A 13,351-nucleotide genomic window follows, 5' to 3' on the forward strand; every position below is an offset into this window, starting at 1 on the left:
TTTATACAAATTTATGCTCGAAAACACGAGCAGGAAGCCAACTTAAGGTATTTGTTGACGTTGTACTTGAGATTGAAGTGTTTCTTGTTATAAAATATTGGTTACAGTCTCATTCAGAGTGCGAAGTTATTTCGAGAACTTTGTTACAACCTGATTTTGAAGATTGGACTAGGAACAACTTGGTTGAACAATGGGTTCTCCTCAAAAGGTGGATGAAGGAACAGGAGTTCACAGAAAATGGAAGAAGATAGCATACGGAGGTATGCAACCTGGGTACGATGATAATTATACTGATGAATCCTTTTTGGAAGATATGGTAATGAATGCCAATGTTGTAAGGAGAGATACCCTGACTGTGATGTGGGATTCTGTTGCTGTGGCCCAGTACATCTGTATTGTAGCTGTAGTTGCATCTGTATGGACCTACTCTTTGAAAGCCCAACTGGATGAAAATCTGCTTCTTATGATGGATGCAGTTCTGCTGGCACTGGGCTTCTCGGTATTGTTGTTGACAGCAGGAAGGATCTCAGTATCACTTCTATGTCAGTATGCTCTCAAAGTTGCTTTTTTTGTTAGTGGTCTTTATGTCTTAGCCCCTATATACCAGACACTCACTATGTCCATCAGTTCAGATACTATCTGGGCACTCACTGTATTTCTTCTGATAATTCACCTTTTCTTGCATGATTATGTTGGCTCTACCATTAAATCTCCAACGACCTTGGATTTGAACCCACACCAGCTTCAAAATTGCTCTACATTGCCCAATAATATTTCCCTGAATGCTTCAATTGTTTCATCAGTACTGATTGCCTCTCGCTTACCATCCAGGCTCCTTGTATTTGCAGTAATGCTTTTCTCTTTGGAGCTTTTCCTGTTCTCTCCACTGATCACCCTTAGCATAAAGCAATACTCTGTCAAACTGTATTTGTGCTTTTCTGGTTTGTTGGTTCTTATAACTTTGGGCCTGATTTTTCCCTTGCATCGGCTAGTATTTGTTCTTTTTGTGGGCCTGATTTTGTTTATTGTGATTGCTTGCCCCTATTGGTTGATAAAAGCTCAAGAATACAAATTTGAAATCAAGGGTCCATGGGATGAAGCAAAACTGTGCTTTGATATAACAGAATAGGCTGGCTAGAAGGATTTGTCAAAGTAGTAAAGACTTTTGACTACATTCTACCATGTCAATATGGAGATTGTTGTAAAGGATTTGTTTGGATTTATATACGCCTCCACACCTACTAGAAGAGGATATGTAAGAGGTGAAACATTTTGGTAATCTATCAAAAACATTTTGTCAATCATTCAAAAAAATCATAAATAGCATATGCTATACATTTTGCTGAAAACTTTGCATATTAGTAATGTTTGTTTTTGCTGAAAATCTTGTAAGTATACTGTATGAGAGCCTACGTTTACACGTGGGAGAGAAACACCGGGATAGATTGTGAGTCTATGCGGGAGAGCAGACAACTTCCATAGACGTAGGAGGCAGACAGACACCCTGGTCAAGAAGCCAAATGGAAGAATCTGACCATTGGCATGAACAATAGCTAGGACAGCCCTGTACCATGAGTCATAACTGAGACAAATTGTATAGGAGTATGGTTGAAGGGTGTATCAGAAGTTAGAACCAAACAATAAATTTACAATTGTTAATCTCTGAAGACCAAATGTAGGGCAGACATCAATTTGCTAGTTGCTGGAATGCAGACCTGTGAGACCAATAGGAGATACAGCTCAGGACAGTCTTGGAGTTATATTGCAGGCACGCTACTTCAGATGCCGTACTAGGTGTGTTTCTGTACAGAGATGTGGAAATGTGTGTGGTACAGCTGTGAAATGTGTTTCTGGCCTTACCAACACTTCCCACATGTGGGAAAAACGTTTGATACAGCGAGAAACATGTTTCCTAGCCGTACTAGTGTCCATATGACATGTTTCCAATACTAAATCTGTCTATTTTGACTTGGTTTAACCAAAAATTCTGGTAATTAATGGTAATATATTTCTAGATCTTAGACTGTTGTGATCCATAATGATAATGAGATTGTCTTTCGGATTAATCACATTATTAAGATTTGGTCGACGTTTTGAACCATCTAATTTCGTTCATCATCAGGACAAAGGTAAAAAATTCAATCTATCCAAATGTTTCCTTTGTGCTTCTTTTTACCTAAATTTATATTCTCATTATCTTTTCTTTTATGCATTTACTTAAATTTTTAACGTTACCATTAATTGTTTCAAGATGTTTGAGAGTGGTTCAAATCTCATTGGACGTCATATGGAGAAATTAGAATTTCATATCCTATTCAAAATTCAACAGACTTAACAGTTTTCTACATTTCAGGATTGTTAGGATTGCAGAATTCTCATTGTATTCTATCATGTATCGGTGTGTGGGATTGGCATTTAATCAAAAGCATCAAGCCCTTTATGTGCCTCAATGTTGGTGGTGTTGATTGTTAAACTCCTCTGTCATGGCTTTAGGAAAATGTACCCTTCACTCAAAGCCAAGTCATCGATTAGGCATGTTAAGCTTTTTTTTCCATATTTTAAGGCTTGGATTAGGCTGTTTCATCAAATTGGGCAGTGTTGACTGATGTCCCTAGAGGATCGAGGTAGAGGCAAAGGCTAGACAAGAGGCAAAGGGTGATACTAATCAATCCCAATATGATTCATGGTGGAACATTTCTTGTCATTTATGTTTGTCATCTAAATTTTTTTGCTCATTTATTGATAATGCTTTCTTTGAAAGTCTCAATATAATGCGCTATTTATAAAATAACACATTTCCAAATTTCTGAGGGGTCAAGTTTCTAGCACATTTCCATTACAAAAATGTTGATTTGGGGTTGCATAGGATCTGCTCTAGTCATGAAAATTGGTGGAGAGGCTAAAGCAAGTGAGATCTCCAAGACCATAAATGGTTTGGGGAAATTCCATCCGGTTAGAGAGATATTAAAATAATTAATATTTTTAATGGGTTCCTAAGTCTAAACTTAGGAAAATAAAAATATTAGTGGGTATCAATATAAAACTGGGTGATAATGTTCTAAAAGACGTGGATCAAACCAAATCTAATCTTAGCCGTTGATTAGAGAATTAATCTAGGCCGTTGAAGATTCAATAGAAAAAGTATAAGAGGAGGCTTGAGGGTCAATTGGAGATACACCAAGATTGATTAGTCAGTTCGATTTTCTGGAGCAGAGTTTGTTGAGAGAAATCAAACAAGTGATCAGAGTTGCAACGAGGGGCAATGAGTGCATAGCAGAGAGGCAAAGATAGTGTTGAAGGACCAACGCAGAGGTAGAAGAGGCTACGCAGAGCCAACAGGAGCCACGCAGAGGGCCAGAGTGACTGCACAGATGCTAGTAGGGCCTGCGTGGGTGACGCAAAAGGCTAGAGAGCCAACGCAGAGCAACAAAAGGCTGACGCAGGGGGGCTTTTGAGTGACGCAGAGGCCATGAGGGCTGATGCAAAGCTTCAAAGAAGCGTCAAAGAGATTTTCGTGGAGCAAACTTATTGAATATATACTTCCGAAGAGATGTATTACTGCGAGATTGATTTCTCCTTTGAGTGAGCCAGTTTGGCACCCTAGTTATACTCAACAAAGCTGCTTAATAATAAAACCCTCAGAACTGTTGCATCGGTTTTCCTAAGTTGGGTTTTTCCGGGGACGATTGATTGGTTAGTTCGATTTTCTGGAGCGGGGTTTGTTGAGAGAAATCAAACAAGTGATCGGAGTTGCAGCGAGGGGCAGTGAGTGCATAGTAGAGAGGCAGAGATAGTGTCGAAGGACCAACGCAGAGGCTAAAGAGGGTACACAGAGCCAGCAGGAGCCACACATAGGGCCAGAGTGACTGTGCAGAGGCTAGCAGGGCCTGCGTGGGTGACGCAGAAGGCCAGAGAGCCAGCGCAAAGCAGCAGAAGGCTGACGCAGAGCTTCAAAGAAGCGTCAGAGAGATTTTCGTGGAGCAGAATTGTTGAATATCTGCTTTCGAAGAGAGGTATTACTACTAGATTGATTTGTCTATTGGGTGAGCCGGTTTGGCACCCTAGTTGTACTCAACAACGCTGCTTAATAATAAAACCCTCAGAACTGTTGCACCGGTTTTCCCAAGTTGGGTTTTTCCGGAGACGATTGTCCAAAAATAACAGTGTCCCTTGTGTGTTTGTCTGTTATTTTCAGTTGATGATTTGTAGATGGTTGAGACTGCATTTCTATTTATTTTCAGTGTTTATATGGTTAAATAACTTGTCAAGAAATAAACAAGTAGGTGCAATAAACTAGCGAGTGCAGGAAGAACTCCTAACGGGTTAGACTTAAATTTCAACAAGAAACCCCTACTTGTCTCCCTGTATCATGCAACTTAGTCTTGGTGAGATATGTCAAGACAGAGGATATTCAATGGAGCCAGCCATTGTGCTGGACTCAAGATACATGTAGAAATAAGTAATGTTTTCAAGAGGGAGAGAACTTAGAATACATGTAAGATTAAAAAAGTCCTCGAGTTGAAAGAGCTTATTTCAGGTTTGTAAAAATGACATATGGGTAGTTTACAAAGCATCAAGTTTCTAGATGCTCAAAAATTGAATGGGAAGAATTATAATCTCTGGAAAGACTAGATGATTGGTATTGTTGAATACAGAAAACTCGTGTAGTTGGTGATGAAAAAGATTTTGAGACATGCAATTGATACAAACAAGCAGGTCGATTATGATTTGCACTTAAGCTAATTAAGTTGTCAAATGCTGAAATCTTGATTCCACAGCTACAAAATGCGAAAAATGTACGCAATTTGGGCAATGTCTGTTATGGTTGTATCAAAGTCCATATAGGGGAGCTAATTAAATTGTCAAATGCATGCTTTTTGATTCCACATCTACAAAATGTGACAGATGTATGCAATTTGTGGAAAGTCTGTGGTGGTTGCATGAAACTATAAATGTTTGCCCTTTTCAATGAAGTTAGCAGAGGGAGATTTCATTTTGATCATCTGTTGAAGTTAAAGGATAAGCAGGATCAGTTTGGCAGCTTGCTGCTATCAGAAAAGAGGTTGATAAAGATGATATGGCTGCAATTGCCCTTAGTAGTTTGCCTCAATCTCAGTCACAAGGTTTGCCAAACCTCAGGAAAAATTTGAGGTTCGTGCAAATGTAAATGATTTTTTTTGAGGTTAGATAGTAGGTTTTGATTTAGAGTTTAGTTTCAATAAAATATTAAAGAAATTGGAGGACCAGTGAGCGACATTTCTCATTTTGAGCTTGACCCTCGGCAGTGAGCATTTCTTCACTTCTCCGATGTGTCTCAGGCATCCCTCGACACTGCAGTCTGTGTGTACAGTGTAAACCCTCTGGCGTTTGCTTGGGCCTCCATATGTGTAAACCCTTCACTTGGTCCATTGCCTCCCTTGAAGCTGCTTGTAAACTTATGCTTGGTCATTGCCACCATCTTCGCCCAGTCACAATTTCCAGTAGGCCCAAGCCCATACTTACCATACTAAGCCTGAGCTGCTACTCAGAAGCTAGCTTGGCTAGACTTACCATAATCTTCAAACTTTCCAAGGGTGAGCACTTTTGTTTTCATATATGTGTGTGTGTGAAAAATGTGAATTGTCAAGCCAAAAGCTGAACCTCATCCGAACCTTATTGGAAAATTCAAACCTGAATCAAATTTAATAATTGCTGAACCCAAACTGTGCGACTTAGGTTTAAGCAATTCCTGGAAATTTTAAATATTGCCTTGGAATCCACTGCAATTTTTTCTATATGGAAAATTTTCTTATAAAATCCCTTTGGCTAAAACTGCTGCACTAACAGTGATACGTATGCTGTCAAAAACACCCAACAGTTGCATTTGGATTTATCTGCATCCATTCAGGGAGTTTTTGAACCTGGAAACAAATCCATTCACCTTGCTGCTTGCTGCTAGACCACACTCCCATGGGCTTCTATTACAATTTTTTTTTTAGCAATTGTCATCTTTTGTTGAAGGAGCAACGATGAAAGCAATTTGGTGCACTGGTTGGGTGAATCATCAATGCTTTTGTTTAAAATGATAAAGGCAAATGCAAGCATCAATTGCAATTGGAAGGAATTAGTCACAGTGATTGTTGAGGCTGATTTTGTGCATAGATTTTAGATAATGTAAATCAAGCCTCTGATGCACAAGATAGTAATAGATGAGAGAGCTTAAGCATTTCCTTCACTTGAGGGAGTTGTTTCCAGGTTGCCTTGATGATTTCGGAATTTATGGGTAGAATAAAATACTGCACTATTTGTTTTAAATAAGAAAGAGAACCCAGATAAAATTATAAGTAACATCCACCGCACGAGGAAGATATGGATTGTAGAAATGAATGAGATTCATATTAAATAGAATACTTCTAAAGATGAGCAACAAATATATAGCCATCAAAGGTGCTGTCTTAATGTAGTTGGTATGCCAAAAGGTCATTGGTTCAACCTTCTGACGAGTTATTAATGTGTACATGCGTATGAGACAGGCGTTATTTTTTGCCTTCACTGTTTATCTTTTATACATGTTCAAATCTAATCAATGCTTTTTATTTAGTAAATAGGCAGTGAAAATTAGTTTACAAGGAATTTACTAGGTTAATAAATAGCCAGTCTCTGGGGTTGGAAATTAACAATTAGACATTGAGTTAGAAAGTATTACTTCTTTGAAATTGATGCCATGATAGATGGACTTTGTCTCCCTTGATGAAATGTGCTGTTGCAAGTTTTAAACTCCATCGTCTTTGTAAGGTGAGCAAGCACCTTAAGTACCCGTGGGCCTTATTTTGAGATAATTTTTGTAATATTGGTGCAAACATCCATTCAATTTGTGTGATTGACCATGAAATGAAGGGAAAAATTACTGAAGCAACTTAATGGTGAGCTGAGCTTGAGTTGAGAAGAATGATGAAGGGTTATTTGAGTTCGATTTGAAGAATGGGTTAGTCGTCGATGTTAAGGCAGAATGAGCTAGTGTAAGCAAGTTATTTGTTTTTTTGTAGTGGAGTATACTTCGAGCTTGTTGAAGAATGGGTTGGCTACTGACACCACGACAAAATGAGTCAGAGTGAGCAAGGGTTTCATTATTTGTAACTAAGGATAATTTCAGTTAGTTGAATTCCATATTTAGGTCTGGCATTTAGGTTCAGCAAGCTTGAACGAACTTGAATTTTTATTTTTATTTTTTATTTTTTTTAGAGGTTTGCTGAATTTTGAACTTCGAGGTTTTAATTTGGTGAACCCTATGACATTGGTCACCCATTGATGGAAATGTAATGTTGTAAGTATATGGTTCTAGGATATGTTGGTGGCATGTGGGTACTTGAAATTCATGCTCAGAACTCCAACATTATCCTAAGACCCACTTTGGGGGTCAAAAAAAGGAATATTACCCCTTCAAAACCCACTTTCTCTAAAATGAGTGGAAAAAAGGAGAAGAAAATACCAAAAAGTTAATAGCTGGAGACATTTATTATGTCTTCCAAGTTAAAAAAGACAAGGAAAATGATGTGGCATCAGAGTGGAGTTTAGGAGTGGTTCAATGATGACTTGGCAGCCACCTTGGAAGATCAAGTCAATAGCCTTTATGAGGTTGAGTTCGCTGCTGGTAGTGGGGTCAATTTGCTGACATGAAGGGCCGGGTTTCTCTTGAAGTATGCACAGATTCAAGGGATCATATATTAGTTAGTTTGTTTGATTTTTTAGTGGAGTGCGTTTCCACATTCATCTCCACTTGTCTACATCTGTTGTCTGCTAGCAAAGACCAACCTACATGCAATAAGAGGGACAATCACACACAACCAGTCTCATCTCCACGCAACACAGAGAAAGGACACTTGTTGAGGATGAGATCATAGATAGTTGAAGGTGCGAGTTTGAGGGGATTAATTACCCCTAGTTTCTAAATTATTCCACACATGTCAGCCAACAAGAAGACTCACACCATCCAATAGAGATAACACATAGCTAGTCAAGGGAATACACAGGTCAACAAGGAGATTCTATAGCAGTTTGGTCACACACTTGGACAGTCACTCAAACACTTCGCTAATTCGACCCTAAATTGGGATTGGCTACATGATGCCACTTGCTCACGTTTTGCATTGGGATTATCCCCTTTTTTTTGTATAAATCAACGTCTTGGGCTCATTGTGTCCTAGGGTTGGAAGCTCTATGCTTGGGATTACTATACTCAAATTTTTGCTCATTTGTTTTATTGACAGTAATGACCCAATGACTAAGCAAGAGCTGAGATGTCTCGTATTGACCACAAGCTGAGTGAAAACTCCCTGGGGCCGCCTACTCCTTGAGCCTAATCAATACAGACTAAGCATGTCATTTCAGGGAATTGAACATGGCTGGTGAGGAGGTTAACAACCCACCTCAACCGCTCAATCTACCCTTGACAATTTTTTTCTCATTTGTTATCAATAAAGAAGAAATACTTTGGAGGTCAAGGAATGGTCTCATTTGCTTGTCTATGGTGGAGGTAACCTTGTATATTTTATGTGCTTGATTGAATTGCTCTCATCTTGTATGCATAGGCCCTTGAAGGGACAATATTGTCTTAGGGAGAGAGTAGTAAGTATTTGCTACTACACTTGTAAATTTTGCAAGTTAGATTTAAATTGTTATGTGTACTTGTTAATAGCACATTTCAACTCATTTCTTTTGCAAAATTCACACCTATTTTGCTAACAATTTGTGGACAAGGTTTTGTAGTTTTGGTTATAGGTTATTCTCTAGTTTGAAGCTGGCCAAATTCTCTGTTGGATCAACTACTTTCAAGGCACCAACGAAGACTTTATCTCATCCATCCAAACATCTCCAAAGGGCCTAAAATATCAATTAAAAATGGGACCTTGAAAGAGCTTCATAGCTCCCCAAGATTGCTTCTCTTCCTTCAATTAAATTCCAAAATCTTTTGTTACCTTTCTTGGGAAATTTCATTGTTTTATCTAGTTCAAAGACTAATATATCCCCTGCTGTTCAAACAACAGTAGATTCATCAAGAAAAGCCAAAGAAACTTGGCTTTCTCTTGGTTAAATAGTATAGAAATCAAACTCTTTTGACTTATAATTTTTGCTTGTTATATGGTGGTGATCCTAGGCATTTCTAATTTACTGTTGAGCACTTGCTAGCTCTCTTTTCTTGCTGATTTATAATAGACTTTAGGAGGAAGAGTGTTAGTTGGTTTGCTAACTTGGAGGGATTGGAGCATTCAAGAATACATTGAGATCATTCTTTGGAAAACCATAAAGATTTACCCTCTTCACCTTGATCAAAAGTCCCGTTTCAATCTAGTTTCAATCAAGAGTTCACCTCTAATTTCAAACAATTTTCATATATTTTCTTGAAGAGAGATTTATTTTAATTTTGGCTCTTTAACTATTTCAATTCCTCTTCAAGAGGAAATTACTTGTAACATCCACTTGTAGTTCTTTTCTAGCTTGTAACCTTGGAAGAAGGCATTTTGATCCCTCTAAGGGACCTTATTGTAACTCTTTTTTTTTCAACATCTTCTTTCAAATCTTTTTCCAAAAAAGGGATTCATTTATAACAATTTGGGAAGAGCACCATTTCTCTTTTGAGGGGCTCATTTGTTAGCTCTCTTCAAAATCACTCTTTACCCCTCATCTTATGAGAGGGATCTAACTTAGTAAAAGAGTTACTTTCTATTGGGACTTAAAGGATTCTTCCCCTAGGCATCCCTCCTTCCCCATTTGGTGAAACATGTTTGTGTGATGCTTGAGTGGTTGCTTTGATTAACTAAATTAGAGTAGATTAAACACTAATGCATCTAATATCTCATTTGCAATCTAAAATCATTTACATGCAATTTAATTTTACTTGCTATTTCTTACGTGCAAATTTAGTTTTTTTTGCAATTTAGTTAGATTAGTTTCATTTACTTGTTAATTTCATTTTGCATCTAATTTCTTTTATACAATTTTCACTTGCAAGCAATTTGGTCAATTTGTAGATTTACTTATTCTTGCAACTCACTTGCTCTCATTAATTTAGTTAGTCTTTCATTTCATTGCTTTACTTTCCAAGCATTTTTTTTTGAAATGTTTATTGTGTATCTTGCAAGCAATTTTTTTTTGGTTTGTTGGGTATAGGCTTGGTAGTTATTCTATTTTCTATTAATTTTCCATAAACATGTAGTAATATATGTCTTTCAAAATATACCTGGTGGCCTCAACCTGCCCGTAGGAAACCAGGTCTATTGGCCACTAGTTGACATCAAAGGCTGTCCAAAATTTAAACAGTTTAATTCTTATCATCCAGGCTACATTTGTTGCTATGTCTATTATATGCTTAATACTTGAAAAGTAAATGCTATTCGACATCATAACAAAAATTAACTAACAATATCTCTGTTTCATTCATCTGAAGAATCTATTGGAGCCGGATCTTTCGCACTTGACCCAGGCACTTCACTTTGCAACAGTGTCTGAATCTGTTTTTCCATTCTCTTTAAGTTATGGTGATATTGTTGCATCTGTACTGATTGGATCTCCTTCTGGATGTCTTTTAAGCTTAGCTCTTCATGTCTGTCCTCTTCTAGCTCCTCTCTGTCTTTATACGTTGTCATTGCCTTTGCCAGAAGATTTTTCATGACCCAATATAGCTGAATGGTCTGTCGGAATAATGTTTGGTGCCTGCGGGTGTGTCCCAGATCCTGAATTATGTGCTCCCAATCAGTTGCTGGGATTTCTTCGTTTACCACTTTGGCATTGAGCTCCGCTTCCCATGAAGCTATCACAACCTTAACCTCTGCTAGGGTTCCTACATGGTAGGCATGCATTAGATTTTGCATGCTCTCCTCTCTTGTTCGTCTTCCTCTTTTCCTCGGTGGTCTGCTCGCGGATGCCTCGCTGGTGGTCTTATTTCCTGTTCTGCCTCCCCTTTTTCATCCCTGCTCTCCTGCTTTTACCATCTTCTCCTGTTTTTTCCAAACACAATCTCTGCTTACCTGAACTTTTCATGTTTGCGTTGCTGGCGTTCTAGGGACTGGTGAACGCTTAGGTTAATGATACCTGTAATGTGAACCAGTATTAAGTTATTAAAACCAATAATTATATCATCCATAATATTCTGCCATTGTTTTTTGATTTGGTTTTCTGCCTTCTCGTTCTCAGTTTGCTCTTTAATCGCTCTTTCTCCCTCCCATTGAGGCCTCTCTAATGTTGCCTCACTCCTTTGCTCGCTGCCCTCCCCAAGGCTTCCCCAGGTATCCCCTTCCTCTCTTATGGTCAAACGGGCTGGAGGCTCTCTTGGTATCCTCATATGAGTTAAGGTTATCCTGCCAATCCGCTACTTGGATGAACCTCCACTAGGTCATTTTCCTATCCTCAGGAGATGAAATTTCCCCCATGTCTCCTTTCTACCCCCCCCCCCATCTGGCTTTTTTGCCTCCCCCCTCCCTAGTTCTGGGGGGGGTGGCTTCCTCGACAACTCACAGAGGTTTCGGTTTTCCTTCCAGGTTTCTCACAGGTCCCAAATTCGCCCCCCACCCCTCCAGGATGGCCATCCAAGTATACCCAAACCTTGTCAGCAAGCAATTATAATTGAAACCACTAGATTTACCATGGATTTCCTCTGCGATGAGACCAGATAGTCTTATGTTGCCCCGGGACTAGCCAGGCCCCTTGCAGGGTTCGAATTGCCCCCCCCCCCTTCCAGGAATTCTATCCACTCGAACCCATACATAATAATCAGGCAATTATACTTAAACCTACAGAGTTTTCCATTTCTTTCCTTAACTGACAAACCAAACATTCTTATCTTAAGAAAGACCAGACATTCTTTCCTTATTTTCCACATTCTTCTCCATTTGCAAGGCATTATTACTCTATCACCACAGGAGGGAGCTGTAACTACATACCTGTTTCTGCAGACGAATTCCAGTTGTTGTTCGTCGCCCCTCTTCTCACTGCATTCACCACCTTCCTCGTCTGTGCGATCACTCTACATGAAAATGCTTTGCTGCCTTACCACCTTTTCCCTTAACCTGCTCCCCCACCTACCTGTCCTCATTACTGAGGTACTTGCCCCTTTCCCTTTTTTAATTTCCGCCTCCTCTTCCTCTGTGTGAGGTCCTCGGTTGAGGCACCCACCTCCCGTCCATTGATTGCCCTCCGTCATTTCCTTCCTTTCTCCGACTGCTCTAGCTGCCTTCTTTTCCCCCGTTCCTTTTGCCACCTGTCCCATCCTCCTTCCATCTGTCCCACACTTCCTCCACCTGCTGGCTCCCATGGCCCTACACACCTCGATTGAGGATTCTGTGCTTTCTCTTTCTCGTTTCTTAGTATTTCCGTGAGGCTATTCAACCCTTCTGTTTGATTTATCGCTTCTCCTGGTATATCCAAACTGCTCCCAGGTCTGCCACATCCCCAGTTTGCTAAGAAATTTGCTGCCACATTTCCCGAACGGCGTACATGTGTCAGGATGATGTAGGCTATTCCTTTTATCAGGCTTCCTATTTCCTGTACTAGTCTTGTTGTTCTCCAACTTTGGCTTATTTTTTCGCATGGGGTTCCTTGTTGAAGTTTTCTCACTGTATCTATCACTAGTGTTGAATCTCCTTCCACTGCCATCTTCTGGTAGTTTTCTCTTTGAGCGATTTCTAACCCTTTTTTCAGCGCGTAGAATTCCGCCTCGTTGTTGCTAGCTGTTCCACAATCCATTGCAAACAACTTGATTGTGTTGCCTTGGTGATCTCTGAACACTCCCCTTGAGCCGATTGTTCCCGGATTTCCTTTCGCTGCACCATCAAAGTTTAGTTTAAGAAAGTGCTCTGGGGGAAGCATGAAGTGGGCTAAGGAGTCTCAGCGTATAGGTTGTTGTTTCCAGGAGTTCGGCATCAACATTCTTGAGTTCAAATTTAACCTTTCCATTACTCGTCTCTCCTGTGGTGTGGTTTCCCAATCATCTGGGTACCATTTCTTAGCTAGAATTGTCTCTCAGATGTTTTGAACTGTCATTTCCCACAATTCCATTGCTATTTTTTTCCCCTTTGAAGATTCTCCGGTTCCTCTCTTTCCATACTGCCCACAGAAGGAATCCTAAGGAGATATTCTAGGCTCGGTTCAAGATAGGGCTCTGGTATATTTTCTTTCTCCATTTTTCCATTGTTTTTTTGGTGCTTGATTGGTCCATGTCCATGTGGCCGAAGAGAAATTCATGATTTTGCCATAGGACTCTGCTGTAATTGCAAGCATTCATTGGGTGTTCCGTCATTTTATTTTGTCCTTCACATGTACAACAGATCGATCGTCCTTGCGTTCCTCTTACTTGTAGTTGATCCCATGTTAAGGCGCG

At 39.5% G+C, this 13,351-nt stretch overlaps 1 protein-coding gene across 1 annotated transcript; it reads left to right on the forward strand.

Moving 5' to 3' along the window:
* Positions 1 to 189: 189 nt before the first annotated feature.
* On the forward strand, positions 190 to 1,349 carry LOC149225179 (phosphatidylinositol N-acetylglucosaminyltransferase subunit C-like). Its single transcript, XM_089375049.1, has one exon. It carries the CDS (start codon positions 191 to 193, stop codon positions 1,127 to 1,129), a length of 939 nt encoding a protein of 312 aa, XP_089231175.1. The 5' UTR covers position 190; the 3' UTR covers positions 1,130 to 1,349.
* The last annotated feature ends 12,002 nt before the right edge of the window (positions 1,350 to 13,351 follow it).

Source organism: Pinus tabuliformis, chromosome J, assembly GCF_031772625.1.
Source record: "Pinus tabuliformis cultivar Carrire ecotype Pingquan chromosome J, CPIR1, whole genome shotgun sequence".
Lineage (NCBI taxonomy): Eukaryota > Viridiplantae > Streptophyta > Pinopsida > Pinales > Pinaceae > Pinus > Pinus tabuliformis.

Excerpts from the sequence above, each read along its gene's own strand:
- LOC149225179 (XM_089375049.1), top strand. The coding sequence starts at position 191 with ATGGGTTCTCCTCAAAAGGTGGATGAAGGAACAGGAGTTCACAGAAAA.